The 16,639-nt window shown below is 40.4% G+C and overlaps 1 protein-coding gene across 4 annotated transcripts in view; it reads left to right on the forward strand.

Annotated features, from left to right (window-relative positions):
* The window catches only part of LOC148034102 (C2H2 and C2HC zinc fingers superfamily protein), a 37,196-nt gene extending 20,838 nt beyond the window's left edge, over positions 1–16,358 (forward strand). Inside the window, exons 4-6 of one of the 4 annotated variants that reach the window (XM_087682109.1) lie at positions 15,056–15,136; positions 15,840–15,965; positions 16,113–16,358. In XM_087682109.1, coding sequence (XP_087538235.1) covers positions 15,056–15,136; positions 15,840–15,946 — 188 coding nt within the window. In that variant the 3' untranslated portion in view covers positions 15,947–15,965; positions 16,113–16,358. The remainder of the gene's footprint in view (positions 1–15,055; positions 15,137–15,839; positions 15,966–16,112) is intronic. The other 3 variants (XM_087682108.1, XM_087682111.1, XM_087682110.1) reach the window with 3 other exon arrangements.
* Positions 16,359–16,639: the final 281 nt, after the last annotated feature.

Here is a 16,639-nt window from a genome sequence, read left to right on the forward strand (position 1 = left end):
GGTTTAGAATGTTGTTTAGTAGTGACATTAGAGATCCCTCTTCATTGGGCTACTCATGTGGTCACCATACTCATGCCTAGTTAGTCCATACCCACATTTGAATGCACTATGCACACTTCCCACATGCATGGTGGGCACTCTGGGATTAATTCCCAGGTGTGCTTCAATCCCCCACCCTACCCACCCTATGCCCCTTGCCCACATTATCCTTCTTATAGCATTACTACTCATGTTGCTATGGCCAAGAATGCCTTCATGGATAAAACTCGTTTCAATGGGTCACATTTCACCGCTTGATCGAACTTCATGCAACAAGTGCTTGAATCTCAAGGACTTTGGAACCTAGTAGTTGTTCTTGAGCCTATGCTGGACCCTCCATTGCCTCACTTTAAGCACACCCATCAAGGGAGAGCCCGCAATGCCACAGTCAATGTTGAGTTTATGGAAGGTTCCAACAATGGGTGGCAATATTTATGAGCTCCTTGGCCATAGGTGATAGCTCTAGGGGTTGACTAGAGAGGGCTGCTGTCACGGGGACGTGAAATTTTGAGATGCTTTAATCTTGCTAGTAACATTTGATTAAGTTATTAATCAAATGTGCAAGGTTGTTTAGCACATGTGATGCCCATGGCAATTATTTCATGGGAATAGGCCAAGGACCCTGAGGATGCAGTGGGTGTTTTAAAGGCAAAAGTTGTGTTAAGTTATGCCAATTGGGTTTTGGTGGTTAGTTGGTGCCAGGTTGGACCCTAGGACAATTGTTTGGCCATTAAGTGTCAGTGGTGACACTAGGGACTAGCATTAATTAATTAATTAATGCTAGTCTAAGGGTCAACAGATGTTGGGAACCACTCCAAGTTGCAAATGGCCTAGCTAATTTCATTACAGATGGGCATGTTTAATTTTGGGTAGGGTCAAAAGGGCTGAAATTAATTTTCACAATTAATTAATTTTGAAAAATTAATTTAATGGTTGGAAATGCATTAGGAAGGCTGCCACTTGGCAAAACTTTCCCATGAAACTAGGGAGAAGGCTGTTGGAGGGTGGTGGAAGCTGAATTGCAGCCATTCTGAGCTTGGTGGAGGGAGAGGAGGTGATCAAATTTGGCTTTGAGAGGCGACGACGACTGATCGCGCGCTGCGACAGGACAGGGGGCAGTAGGTTCTCTCTTCCGCCTCAAGAGAGGCGGCGGTAGAAGAGGAGGGCTCGTGAGCGGAGCTAGTGGAGTTGGTGTTTTACCCCCCTTTTGAAGCTGTTGGTGCCATCAGATTTGTCATTAGAGCTACGAATCAAAAGATACATTTCAGCTGGTTTTCTCTCTCTCTACAGCATTCTCTCATCTCCTCCAGTCTATGCTCAAGCATTCTCAGTAATTCTCAGCCATTGGTAGCAGAGTACAGCCAAATTTGGTGGACAACAGAGAGTTTACTGCTGTAAACCCTAAATTACAGTAGTAATTAGGGTTTAGCAACCACCTTGGGACTCGTGCCATCAGTCAAAGGCATTGTACATTGAATCAGCACTGCAAATTCGTGGAATTGTGAGGATTTCAGATGCTAGCCCATCTATTGTGAAATTGGGGCAACATTTGACCAGTTGGGGTTCCATTAGAGCAAGTCTTGGTTGAAAATCAAGGGGCAATTTGCCCGAATGCTTTGCTGATTATTGGAACAGCAAGAGGCTTTTGAATCAGCCCGGAGATCGTGAAATTTCGGCTTGTAATTTATCCATTAGTAATTAAAATTAAAGAAATACCGAAAGGGGCGCGAGTTTTGGGGCCAACAGGGTGTCCACTGTCCAAGTTTATGAAGGTAAAGTGAGCATTTCAATTTATGTTCATTTGCTGATTGTTGTAATTAAGTGCTTAATCAGATTAAACCACCCTATCTGAGAAGATAAGCTGGTTGCAGCTGCAATGGTATCCAGCCATCTCTTTAATGTTGGGGCCAATAGGGTGTCCATTGTCCAAGATTAAGTGGTAAGATTTGCATTTTCAGTTTATGTGAATTTATTGCTTGCTGTAATTAATGAATAATCAGGTCATTATCATCCTTGCCAAGAAGGAAGACTGGTTTCAGTGCTGTCAGATTTGTTTTAGCCTCCATCATAGTGTTAGAGATTAGTTACTCGTTGGACTAGCATTTCTCAGGTTACCATTGGTGTAATTAGTTTTCTCAGAGGGGATTATTTCATTATTCTTGTCAGTCAGTGGGGCATTTTCAGCAGACACAATGCACGTGCAATTTGTCATGCAAGCGGTGATGCCATGTGGCAGTTGGAGGACCTATTGCTGATTATTTTATTCATTTGTGCAGCAGTTGGCGGGTTTTCGACTAGGTAAGCTAGTTTTCCTGGCCAATTGCATTATTTCCTCCTATTTAGGCTTGGTTGGTAGCCTGTTCTCCACACTTGCTTTTCAGGTGCTAGTGGGAGAGATTTGGCTCGAGGAGATACGTCTACAGCCCTCTATATCTGCCCTCTTCATTTCAGCATTCATTGACTACAGATTTTTGTGTTTTTCTGTTTCTTTTCTCTCTCACTTTCTCTCGTGTTCGCTTTCCTTTTAGTCTTGTCCATATGCTTCCGCATTCATTGCAGAGCAACGTAGAGGTGCTGATTGATCGTGGGCAGACCTGATCAAGAGGATTCTTCATGACAAAAGTTCGAGTTTTCAGCCTTTGGAGGTTGTGGTGAACAGGTTGTGCATAGAGGAGCGAAGTTGCTGTTTTTTGTAGGTCCTTGCTATTTGTGAAGGAGGAAAGACTGCGTTTTTTAGTCTTTTGTTGTAGATTTTGAGTTTTCATCGCCCCCGGTGGGGGAAGGGGGGGGGGGGGGGATCCCTTGAGGATGAGCGGAGGAAGCCTTAACAGGCATTGACACTGTGCACAGAGTCAAAGGGGGCTGCCTTTGTTTTGTTGCAGGTTATCTTATTTACAGCGCCGATCAAAATTGATGCGAAGTTTTAAGCTATTATGGACCCTAAGGTTCTCTGTTGCTAGCTCTTCCTTCAGACCAAAAGTTTGATGGGAAGAATTATCGCATATGGCGTGTAATGATGCCTACCGTCATGGAGTCTTATGATCTGGTGGAGCTCGTGACTGAGGCTATAGACTGCCCTACAACTCGTGATGTCTCCAAGTTTTCTTCAGATGAGAAAGGCCAGTTGATGAAGGTACATGCGCACTGGGATAAGCTGAATGCTCGCATTCGTTCTTTCCTCTTTCTCTCTTGCACTCTAGTCGTCATTGCTTAGACCGAGCACTTGACCATGGCTTGAGACATATGGTTGAAGCTTAATCAGATGTACAATCGGATGATTGTGATGAGACAAGTGTCTTCGGAGGTTCAGATGAGGATTTTGAGTCCTAGTAGGTGTTGGTGGGAGAGATTTGGTTGGAGGAGATACGCCTACAACCCTGTATATTTGCCCTCTTAATTTCAGCATTCATTGACTGCAGATTTCTGCATTCTTTTGTCTCTTTTCTCTCTCCCTCTCTCTCGTGTTTACTTTTCTTTCAGTGTTGTCCATATGCTTCTGCATTCATTGCACTTTGATACATAGCAATGAGGAACGATAGAAATGTTTAGAAACAAAATGTCAAAAATGTGTTTCATAAGTTTCTTTTAAGAGGGGGTAAAATAAGAAACACCAGGTTTTTTTATAAAGGGATTTTAAAATAATTTTTAGCGAAAGAGATTTTACACCTATGGAACTCTCTCTTAAACAAAGAAAGGCCAATCAAGCTTGAATGATAATGCATGAGAGTCAATTGCAAATAATATGGTGGTGTGTGTTGGTGTGAGGTCCCCTCTCCCCCTTCCCCACTTTGGGGGTATAGGTATGCTTTGGTGTTTAAGCTAGTTGCACCTATATGAGTTGGTGATGCGCTCAAGCGAAGCATCCTATAAGTGATCTCTCTACTCTGCAATGAACCCTCACACATGTGATGTCACAAGGGTGTAGTCCAAATGCATGCTTTCTATGTTGTATGTTTCTGTCAAATAACACAATGATTCCTTATTAATATATTATGTCCCTTTGCACTATGCCATTTTTGTGCATATTTTCAAGTTTCCACTTGGAAGACTTCTAAAGGTCCATAACACTTGGTATTAGAGCAACTCTATCATGGAGCTATCTGGCTTGATAGGAAAGCAAGCTCACTATTGTGGAGCCAATCCTAAAGACGGGGAGTGATTCGAGAGAGTTCAGTGGAAACCCTAATTTTTGGGACACCCTTCCACATCTATAAATAGGCAGGCTGCCCCCCATTCAGCCTTATTCCGTCTGTGCAGATTTCTCACTCCACGTGCAGATTTCAACCATCAGTCTCCTCCCACGTGGCTGTCCAACCCTCGAGACTGTTGCCACTCCATCCGTGCTTGCTCCTGCTGCTAGCGCCTTCATCCATGCTAACGCCAACTGCTAGCGACATCATCATCTGCTGCGATCTGATCATCCAGTCATCGCCAACCACATCAAACACTATTTCAGCCTGCTGTTTACAGCAAACTGGGCGCACTTTCCAGCCTCCGATCGACGGTACACTGCTGCGTTTACCAGTTTCCAGCCTCCAGACTGCTGCGTTTTGGTGACCAGCCTGCTATCATTCACTATTCAGCACTCCTACACTCCGACTAGTGGTCACAAACTTGGGATCCGTCTCCGGTGGATGTCACACTCCGACATTGCTCTGCCCTTGAGCACACTGTACACTCTTACATTCATTTACATCATTCATTCACTTCAGAGTTGTGTTCTCTCTCTCCCTTCTTCTGTTTGTGTTGGAGTTTCTGTGTTTGAGTTTTGAGTTTTGCGTTTAGGGTTTGAGTTTTACCCTCTATGTTTGTGTCTGTCTCTTTGTGTCTCTGTCGTGGTCGTGCACTCTGTGTGTCCTCAGTGCAAACCCTAGCAGTTTTCTTCACATGGGTCCTATCCCAAGACACATCAATCAATGAACTATTCCCACCACTCAAATGTAAGATCAAAATGCTAAAGTTGAAAGTGGAATTCAAGGAGTAACCCTCGCTAACAATGGCAAAGGCCTTCCAAGAATGGGAGGCCTCATGTGGAATAAGGCAAGGAACTGGTTGGACTTCCAACCCCTATACAATGTCTCACAAGTTATGTTAGTCTAAGACATGTCTCACCAAATTTGATCAATGTGATTTGACCCACTAAAACAAGTCTTGTCAATGAATGCATGCTTGGTTAATAAGGACAAAGAACTTTTAGGTGTCAAAGGTAAGAGGATAAGGAGGATAGAAAGGGAAAAAGGATGAAGAGGCACAAGTTGAATAAGGATTTCCATAAGGTGCCGATGGAGGAGGCCTTGAAACCTGATAACCTTGACCAACTATTGGTTGTGGCACTAGAATATAACGAAAAGGTCCACTAGGAATAGCCATTTGGGCAAACTGTGGTACCGACTGGTCTGGAAGTGCTTGAGAGGATATCCCATGCAAGAAGAAGTCCGAAAGTGTATGATGTGCGGAACTAGCCTCCCCAATCAATGCATTTGCACGATCTAGATGTGAAAACACAGAGTTCTAACAAGAAAGGATGTGCCTAAGTTTGTAGAATCCCCTAGTGTGATGTGAGATTGCACATGTGGTGTAGTGAGTGAAGTAAATGCAAGTGTAAATGATGAGTGAGATGCAATAGAAGAGAATGGTAGGATGGATCGAACTAAAAGTTGGGGTGTAGATGGAATCAAAGTAAATGGCAATTCATTTTAAGGAAATTAAAAATTAAATAATGTTGTGTGAGATGAAGATGCATCAACTTTAGATAGACCTTGAGATGCAAAACTTGAAGGAAAACTTACAAAAGGGATTACTGGTTTTTTCTTGTAAGCACCTCTTCTTGTGTTTACATACAAAAATCGGTCCTCTTTGAAACTTAACAATTGAATGAACATTTTGAAGAATTCCTTCTTTGTCTTGATTATCACCAAAATCTTGTCCAAAATGTTGAAACAATAGAAGCTGATATAGAAATATAAGCACGCATATCAAACACACGAATAGATAGAGGAAAAGAAAGTGTAAGTTTATACTCTATGCTGGTTTCTCCAATAGGATGGCCGATCCCAAGTGGAGATTCTCTCCTTCCTACAACACCAATAGATCTGTACACTGAACCTGAAGGGAAATAATCAATATTACCTTCAAGTTGTTGTAAGGCTTGTTGCATGATGATCGAGTCAAACATAGCCCATGAAATCTCGTATGGTTTGTAGACTCCATGGTAGTCTGACATCTCTCCACCAATGTTGAAACCTCAGAGAGCAAGCTATGAAGCCCACTCCTACTCAAATTCTTCACATCGGCTACTTTGGAGGCTAAAGCAACAATGATGTATTCAAAGTCATCTTACCTCTAAGATCTTGTTTTTAATGTCGCGCTTTCCGATCCAAAGCCTATTTTCTCAGAGCACCTAGCTCTAATACCATGTAAAGAAATACTCCAGCACAAAATACGAACACAATTGTACAACAAAGTAGAGTCTAATATAAGAACTCAATAGGATTAGGCTAACTCAAAGACAATGAACATTGAAGATGAACCAATAAATGATGAATGAATAAATGCAATGCTCAATGCAACAAACACAATATGCAAGGTAAATACTGAATCTTGAACTCTCGTATCTCTAGGGGACTGAGACAGAGGATATGAGCTGGAGAGTGTATCATACTCTATACAGATTCCGAAACACAATAGATAGCCTCCAAAATTGTCTAGAAGCAGCAAACACTGATCTAGAGAGTTTGGATCAGTATTGAACAAGACTGGGACGACACAGGTCGAACAGTGGGCAACAGGCTGAAAACAGTCATCAAGAGGATGCAAGTGACTACTACTGCAGCAAAACACTGCAGTTTTGATAACGTGGTAGGCTGTACTGAAGCAATTCCACAATGAATGCAGCAATCAAGTGGCAACAGCTGAATGAAAATGAAGGCCATAGCAACAAAGAAAAGTGTTTCTTTGAGTTTGAAACTTACAAAATGTTTCTTAAAGTAAGAAATGTTTTTGACAAAAACTGGTGAGTTTTTTATTCTTTTTCTTTTTTGAGGGAAAATCCAAAATCATGGTTTTTTCACAAAATTTGCTAGGTAATGTTAAATATGATAATGGTGAGGAGTAATGAACTCATGAGGATTCACGATTTTGGATGATAGACTTACTTTTTTGGGATTTTGTTTAGTTATTGGACTCTATCAATCTAGTATCTATTCTTATCTTGAGAGTTTATTATTATATGACTTTAGTCTCATTTATGAGTTATTTATGATATATTATGATTCATTTTGGATTTTTTCATTTTGTCAGTTTGTTTTAGAATGAGAATCATGATATTACAACTTAACTCAATCCATATTGTACATGGGCTATTTACATGTTTATCTTAATTTCTTTGTGTGGTATGTATAAATCATAATGTTTGAGATCTGAACCATAGTATAGCATGTCTAAAGACTAACTTTGGCATAAGTCAATAATGGATCGTGGAGCTCCGCTATCACTTCTAAAAAAAAAAAACAAAATGAAGAAATGTATTTTTGCCTAGGTCCTTTAGGGATGAAGTCATTTAAAATTAATTCGAAAGTGAGATGATGCATTTCTTAGTCTCATAAGATCATGTGAAATGTAAACAAGTGTATATGCAAGTGCATGCCATGCATATGCTTATCATGAAGAAGAGCTTCAAAAAGAGGTGCTATAGTAAATCCACAAGTTTGCTTGTCTTGAAAAAAAATTGTGAGAGGAGGAAAATTGAGTGATTTGATGATGAAGCAATGGAGATGATTGTTATTAACTTGAGAGCTATCATCAAGTATGGAAAACTTCATTGAAAATAAGAGGAAGAGAGCTGTTTTTATTGGAAAGGAACGCACAAGTGCAATAAGGGAAATTAGGGAAGCACAAATTAAGTGTCCAGCCACATGTTATGTAGTAGAACAAGTGGAGGGACTCTTGCAAGCTCGATGACAAGTGTCATCTCTTCTTTATGGCTTTTCATCTTTGGCTGAAAATTGTTAGTAATAGTAGAAACAAGCAAATTTAGTAAGAATTTTCTAGACCCAAGCTTAGCTTTTGTAGAATGCCATCCCTATTACTTAAGATTAGCATTTTTAGGCCAATCTAAAATTTAGGACCCCCTCAATATGGGTAATAGGTATCCTGTGAAAGCTCTTATTGAGCACGCTACAAAAGTTATTCTAGAAACTTGCTCTAGGATTTCTGTGCAAAGATATATCCATTCTAAAGTTTTGAGCCTACATATGTACATTTCAGTTCTAAACTTTCAGCCTCCTTACACACATTGCATAACTTCTCTTGATCATGCCATTTTGTTGATTGTAATTGTAGTTTTTTGGTGGATGTTATTGGGATGTACAGGTCCTTTATTCACCTCCGTGTATTATACACGTGTATTATTATGTTGTACATGTGAATGCACCCTTATGTGCCCGAAGTATAGATACATTTTATTCTTTGTGTACCCACACATTGTTGGTATACCCAAATCATATTGTATTCTCTCTCTGTCACTCTCACTCACCTGCACACTTCCTCTATTGCAAATCTTCACGCTTCCTTTATCTGCGTGCTCACAAGTATAGGTTGTGCACGCTTTCCGAGACCACAGGCATTAGTCTCCAGTTGCAAGCTCGACAGCGAGAAGCTACCGGCTAGATTGCAGACAAAATAGGCAGAACAAGTCACGTGCAGAAGATCAACAAACAGGTGGTGTAGAGAACCAACGAGCAATTGTGTAGAAGACTTGTGCAGCATAGGTCGTGCTGAAGACCAATGGCACCAGTGGGTAGGTGACAGGTCTCTATGTGACGGGGCAAGACAGGCAGACAGGTCGTGATGGTAGTGGTGGGCTGCATGGACGCGACATGACGGGGCAGCGCCCCCCCCTTCTTAAAAAAAAAAAATCTGAAATTCCATCGCATTTTACTTCTTACCTTCCGGGCGTTTACATGCATAAGCAGAGATCATAAATCTTTGCAAACTTGCTTTAGGAAATTTGGGGCTTTTTCCTAGATTTGATGCCGTTTATGCTTGATAGTGACATTTGTGTCAGAAATTGTAGACATTGTGCATGTTGACCTGAGTTAAATTGGGGATTTTGCCAAATTTGTTGGAATTTTGCTCATTCGGGTAAAATTTCTTGACATTGGACTTGGAAAAATTGGGGCTTTTCATGTATTGAAGAAAATTTGCTGATTTTGTACAGATTTTGGTAAATTTCTGCAATAATTGCTCATGTGGTGGCTGGTTTATGTAAAAATAGCAGAGGTTTATTGCTGTTTGGGCAAGAACAGCAGTGTATTTGCTGGTTCAGCTTATGCTCTTGCAGTTCAGTGCATTTATACTTGTGTCTTTGATAAAAATGGTTGCAACTTCTTTCAGTTCTGACATAAAGAATTTGATGGAAATCAAATGGTTTGATGGTCAGGGTTTTGACCTTTGGAAAGACTGTATGTCGGGTATATTGTTCTTAAAAGATTGTGAGGATGCTTTGCAAGAAGATAAACCCGCACAAATGTCTGATGCAGATTGAGCCAGAGTCAACAAAAAGGTTGTGGCTTATATAAAGATGGGTGTCATTGATGACATTTTGACAGACATTAAGGCCTTAGATACTGGTGATGCAATATGGGAGAAGTTGAAAACTACCTATGAGATCACCACACGTGTTAATCAGGTGCATTTAATGTGCAAGTTGGTGAATATGCGACTGGATGAGTCCAAGCTTGTAGCTGAGCACTTGAGTCCATTTATTGGTATTTTAAATCAGTTCAAGGATGCTAATTTGGATTTTGATGATAAGTTGAGAGTGATCTTTCTGATCGTGACACTGCGCGATTCTTAGGAGACCTTGGTAGTTTTTCTTAGTAATAACCCCAATCTCTCATATGATGGTGTGAGGGGTTCAATCTTGAATGAAGAAATTAGACGTAAGTCTAGTGGAGAAGACATCAATTCAGTTTACAGTGTTAGAGGTAGGGCTGAAAAGAAAAATGCAAATGTTGGATAGAGAAGCAGAAGCAAGAGCAAAGGAAAGGAAAAGAATGATGTTACATGCTATCAGCGTGGTCGGAAGGGCCACAAGAAACTTGATTGTAGGTACTACAAGAAGGAACAAGAGAGAGAGAAGAATGCAGGAGACAAAAAGAAGAAAGAGGATAAGATAAATGTATCTAAGGCAGCCAAAGGCAAGGAAAAGGCCAATGTGATCTCTAGTATAGTCATAGAGGAGCTCTCGGGTGTAGAGACTGATGTACTATGTGCAGTAGATTATGATGCCCTTGTATGTCACATGCAAGATATGCAGATTACCAAGGCTGATGTGATTGATGCACTTTTGTCAGTTGATGATGGTGTCACTCAGACTTGGATTGTAGACTTTGGTGTCTCTTTCCATGTAACTCCTTGCTTGGAGTGTTTTGCTATGTTCAATGCAGGCAATTATGGAAAAGTATATCTTGGAAATAACCATGCTTGCAGCATTGATGGGATTGACACTGTACACTTGTCTTTGGATAATGGGCAAGAGCTTGTGTTGAAAGATGTTAGATATGTGCCTGGCATCAAGAAGAGTTTACTATTTGTTGGACAACTTGACTTGCATGGTTACACTACACTGTTTGGTGGTGGTTTGTGGAAATTGAAAAAGGGTTCCATGTTGATTGCAAAAGGGACCAAGAAGGGCACTTTGTATTGTCTGCATTGTAAAGCTTTGAATGGCAAGTTTCTTGCAGTTGCTGAAATTGGTTATCATCTGGAGTTGTGGCACAAGAGATCAAGCCATATGAGCCATACAGGACTTGATTCCTTACATTTTTGAAGAGGGTTGATGGAAAAGGCTCTGAATTTGAATTTTGTAATGACTGTCAGTTTGGAAAGAAAATGAAAAATTCCTTTTACTTTGGTGTCTCCCATAAGTCCAATGTCTTGGACTTAGTGCTTTCTGATGTATGTAGTATGCCTGTGAAATCGTTGGGTGGTGCTGCATGTTTTATCTCTTTTATTGATGATTGTTCCAAGAAGATTTGGGTTTATCTGTTGAAAAAGAAAAGTGAAGTGTTTACTGTTTTTAGAACTTTTCATGCATTTGTGACCATTCAGATAGGCAAAAAGCTGAAATGCTTGAGGACTGATAATGGGGGTGCAAGAGGGAGCTTACAGCTCCTTATAGCCCTTCTTCAAATGGGGTGGTTGAAAGATACAATAGGACTTTATGTGAAAGAGTGCGGTGTATGTTGTCCACTACTAATCTCTCTCGTGAATTTTGGGGAGAGGCACTTAAAACCGTGGTTCACATTTGCAACCGCTCTCCAAACAGGTCCTTAAATAATGGCACCCATGAGGAGGTTTGGTCTAGCAAATCGGCCTTATATGACCATTTATGGATATTCGGTTGTGATGCTTTTGTGTATGTTAGATGAGTTGAGGAGTAAACTTGACCCGAAATTCACCAAAGGCATTTTCATGGGCTATGGTGATGAGGGTGAATTTGGCTATAGAGTGTGGTTACCACAGTCCAAGAATATTGTTCGTAGTTGTAATGTCGTGTTTAATGAGGCAAAGTTGCTGAAAAGTACTTTAGCCTTTGATGAAGACATGAAAAAGGTCAAATTTCAGAATTTGCAGCCACCTATTACTTCAAATGATGAGCCTCATGATGTTGTACCACAGACTGAAACTGATAATCAGCCGGTTAGCAAATAGAAGCACAAGGAGGTCATGGACAGCAAGATAGACTTGCTGACTATGAAAATACAGGTGATGGTAATGAAAACTAAGGTGTTGTATAGTATGAACAACATGCTAAAAATGGCTTACAGCAGCCAATAAATGCTGAAAATAACATACCTCCTGATGTAGACCCGATTCTTGAGAATGCATATCATTGGGTACGTAGGTCTACACGCTTAAGAAGGCAGCCACATAGGTATGACTCCTCTTTGCACTATGTGATGCTTACAGATGAGGGTGAGCCTCTTATATATAAAGAGGCCAAGTCATGCAAATTCAGTAGTAAGTGAGAGCTAGCTATGCATGAAGAGATTAAATCTTTGTATGCTAATGATACTTGGGATCTTGTTCCGTTGCCCAAAGAAAGAAAGCCTCTTTCAAACAAATGGGTTTACAAAGTAAAGACAGTTGATAGGAAACTCAAGTACAAGGTAAGACTGGTTGCCAAAGGGTATGCACAAAAAGAAAGGATTGGCTTCCAAGAGGTCTTCTCACCTGTTGTGAAGATGACCACTCTACGTGTGCTTTTTTCTCTCATTGCTATATTGGATTTAGAGCTGTACCAAATGGATGTGAAAACAACTTTTCTGCATGGTGACATTGATGAGGAAATTTACTTAGAAAAGAGCAGTTGGTGTGTAAACTAAAACGCAGCTTGTATGGGCTGAAGCAAGCACCACGGCAGTGGTACAAAAAGTTTGACACTTTTATGCTCTCTCATGGGTTTACATGCAGCCATGCAGATCGTTGTTTGTACATGAAAAAGGATACATATAGCAACCCCATCATACTTGTTTTATATGTGGATGATATGTTGCTAGCTTGAAAAAGAAAGACTAGCTTGGATGCTCTCAAAGATTAGTTGAAATCAGCTTTCTCTATGAAAGATTTAGAGAATGCAGAGCATATATTGGGCATGAGGATTCGCAGAGATAGAACACAAAAATTGCTGTTCTTATCTCAAGAGAAGTACATTGAAAAGGTATTGGACAGATCTAACATGGTTGAAGTTGAGCCTCTTGGAGTGTTGTTACCTCCATATCTTAAGCTTAGCAAAGCCAACAACCCAAAAGATGACATGGAAGCCAAAGCTATGAAGGGAGTTCCTTATGCATCAGCTTGTGGCTTTCTTATGTATGCTATGGTTGCTACTCGTCCAGACATTGCTCATGCAGTGGGAGTTGTCAGCAGGTTTATGTCAAATCCTAGAAAACCACATTGGGAGGCTGTCAAGTGTATTCTTTGATATCTAAGGGGTACACAAAGAAAGTGTATTTGCTATGGACAGGGTGCACTTAGTCTGCAGGGTTATTGTGATGCAGACATGGTAGGTGACTTGGACACTCACAGGTTCACTAGTGGATATGTCTTTACAGTTGTTGGTGGGGCCGTTTCTTGGTGCTCCAGGTTGTAGAACATCGTAGCACTGAGTACTACCAAAGCTGAATACATATCAGCTACTAAAGCTTCTAAGGAAGCTATATGGTTGAGCAGACTTGCAGAGGAGCTCGGCATGTCTATAAGTACTCCAGTGTTGGGATATGATAGTCAGAGTGTTGTGTACCTGGCTAAGAATGCCATGTATCATTTATGCACAAAACATATAGATGTGCAATATCACTTTATCAGATAGATTTTGGAAGGTGGTCTAATCACATTAACCAAGATCAAAACACAGGACAACCTTGCAGATGTTCTCACTAAAAGTCTAAGCAAGGCTCAACATGAGCATTGCATACGATTAGTGGGAGTTGGTTAAAGGTTCACTTTGGACCTTTAAGTGGGAGGCTGTTGGGATGTAAAGGTCCTTTATTCACCTCCGTGTATCGTACATGTGTATTATTATGTTGTACATGAGAATGCACTCTTACGTGCCCTAAGTATAAATACATTTTATTCTTTGTGTAACACCCAAATCATATCGTACTCTCTTTGGCACTCTCACTCACCTGCACACTTCCTGTGTTGCAAATATTCACGCTTCCTATATCTGCACGCTCACAGATGTAGCCCACACTCCAAGGCATTATAATCTTTTTCAGCATGTGAGTCTTACTTGACTTCTTGTCACAATCACTAGAGTCGTATAGGTGGAAGTGTGCACTATATTTCTTCTAACCCACACACACTCCAAGGCATTATAATCTTTTTCAGCATGTGAGTCTTACGTGACTTCTTGTCACAATCACTAGAGTCATATAGGTGGAAGTGTGCACTATATTTCTTCTAACCCACAGCATGGGTCCACGATACCTGGTGATTGCTCATCAGTGGCCAGCCCTAAGGCTAAGCCCTAAGGCTATCTATTATTACAAAGGAAATGAATTCAATAGGTAAGAAAAAAATGCAAATTTAAGTAAAAAGTATAGAAGTTCTTTTTGGTTGTGTGGTGACAAAACAACACCTCAGTATTCAGCTGTCTTCAAAAGCAAAACTTGAGACGTGGGCGATGGAAAGATAATCATTTGCAACAGCCAGTGACTGAAGGGCATTAGAGATGGGAAGTGCTGCTGCTTGTAGCAGATAACCCAAATCAAACCTTCCTTTACCCTGCATACTCCAGATGCATCCACTCGTTTTTGGGTTTTTAGCTAACCTGTAGAGAAGTGCAATGTGTGTAAGAGTTGAATGTGCTTTGTGAAGCCTTTTGGCCCAAATCTTTTTCATCTGTCTCAATGTTGAAAGACAGCAACTGTGGACATTTCCAACCAGCATTGGGGAAGGACTCAAACTGGAGTTTATTGCGAAAGGGGTGATGTGTGTCCATATCCACAGGATGCAATACCTGATATCCCTGCCAGAGCCAAAATACTCTGGTAGGGTACATGAATACATAAACCCGATAGCAGAGCCAAAAAATGCTGAATGAGCATGCAGCTCTAAGTGAGCTGCCAGTGATTAGAACATCACTTCTAATCACCCACACCAGACAGCAAGTCATAAACTCATATGCCATGTCAGAAAGCAGAACCCAGGTTATTGCATAAGCAAAGTGACTCGAACCTGGACTCCCTACATAGGGATGGATTGAGGAAACTTTTCAAGATCTGAGCATAGGGATGGATCGAGCATAGATCCATACTGGTGAATGCCTTTGAGTTAACATGATGGCACTTTTTTTGCAATTCCCAATGCCATCTCAATGAAGTTTAGGAAATCTGAAGCACAAATTGACTTTGAGATGTCTAGCTGAAACGAGGAGGGTATATCATGATGAGTATGTGGGGCTACATGGATCCCTTAGCTGACAGTTGTTTCTGGTAAATCTTTTCAGATTGGATGAACCTTTGGAGAAGAACTAACAGTTTGAAAAGTGATGAGGCACCATGGATCCTTAGCTGCTCACTTGTTGTTGGTAAGTCCATTGAGATGGGGTGAACCTGGAGAAGAACTAAGAGTTTTGAAAAGTGAAGATTTGCTGGGACACACATGCAACCCATAGCTATATACATTGATACTACGTATGCATACATGTACACAGATATGCAGCTCACTTATTCATGCAGATGTTCACACTTACTCATGTGTGCATAGAAAGATGTCTGTTATATTTTGGCTAAGGATATTTGACAGACTTTTGGTCGTGGTATTTAAAGGGTGAGAGAAAAAGATGAAAACGTAGAGCATAGGCGGACATAAACCTTGTACACTGGTATTCAATTTTTATGTTGCTCTTGGGTAGGTGTGACTGTATTGAGATCTTGAGTGTACTTCTATATAGGGATCTTGAATGCAATCAGGAGTACAAACCTATAAAAAGATTCAGTGATTAAAGGTGATTTTTACTGGGTTTGTTTTTAGTAAAATCTTGTTGGGGGGAAAAAAGGGAAAACATTTGATTGCACTTAATTGTGCAACCCATTTGAAGGTAGTTAGACTTGTATTCAAAGAAGCATTTTGACATTGACTATACTTGAGACCTGCAAATTATGGAACCTCGTTTTGTTGATGTAGTCTATTTGCTCGATTAATATTGTTCTCAGTCCAGTGATTCTTTAAGATCAAGGTTTGTTTCATTTTTTAGGGTGTATGTTGACATTTGCTTTTGCTTGCTACAGATTTTAAAACTGAGCAACTTTCTGCTACCTTATTAAGCTTGCCACCTTCCCTAAGGCCTCCTCCAGAAAGTGGATATCCCTCTCTCCCTCTAGTTGATTGGGGCTAAACTTCTTTCTTATTGCAAGGTTGTATGCACATCTCTCTCTCTCACATTGCATTGACTCTGCAGCCCACCATTGCTTTCTCTCAATGTAAGCTTTGAGATATGAGGTTTTCGAATGCAAGGATCCTAACATGTGATTGTTGGGATTTTTTGGATTGCGATGTCGAAGGGCAGGCATATTTGGCATGCAAGCACTTTTACTACGTACACCTTTGAGCATTTGGAATGGATGCAGATGTAAAAGATGTTTATACACCTACCCATGCAGAAAACTTACACCTTATATTTTGAAACAAAAAAGCTTTTTCATCATCACCAATTGTGTTATGTAGTCCAAGAAAAAGAATTGGACTAGTAATTTGAGTGAATGTATTTCCTTTTTATTTCTATCAATCTTTCTTGGTCTCTTTCTTTATCTCCATCTCTAGTAAATATTGAATCATTAACAAAAGTGATACAAAACATATCAGTTGGATAATATTAGCAAAGTTCGAGGTTTTAGAAACTTTTTTTCTTAGATCACATTGGTTGCTTCAATAGGAATATACAAGCACAAATATAAAAGTGGAAATGGGACAAGTGTTGTTAAAGTTGGTAGAGAGAGAGACAGAGAGAGAGAGAGAGAGGTATTATTTACGAAAAAAGAGAGAGTTGTATTAACGTCTACAAAAGGCCAATCGAGATATGAAACAAAGA

Source organism: Lygodium microphyllum, chromosome 7 (assembly GCF_053477565.2).
Source record: "Lygodium microphyllum isolate KBCC chromosome 7, Lygodium_microphyllum_v1.1.10, whole genome shotgun sequence".
NCBI lineage: Eukaryota > Viridiplantae > Streptophyta > Polypodiopsida > Schizaeales > Lygodiaceae > Lygodium > Lygodium microphyllum.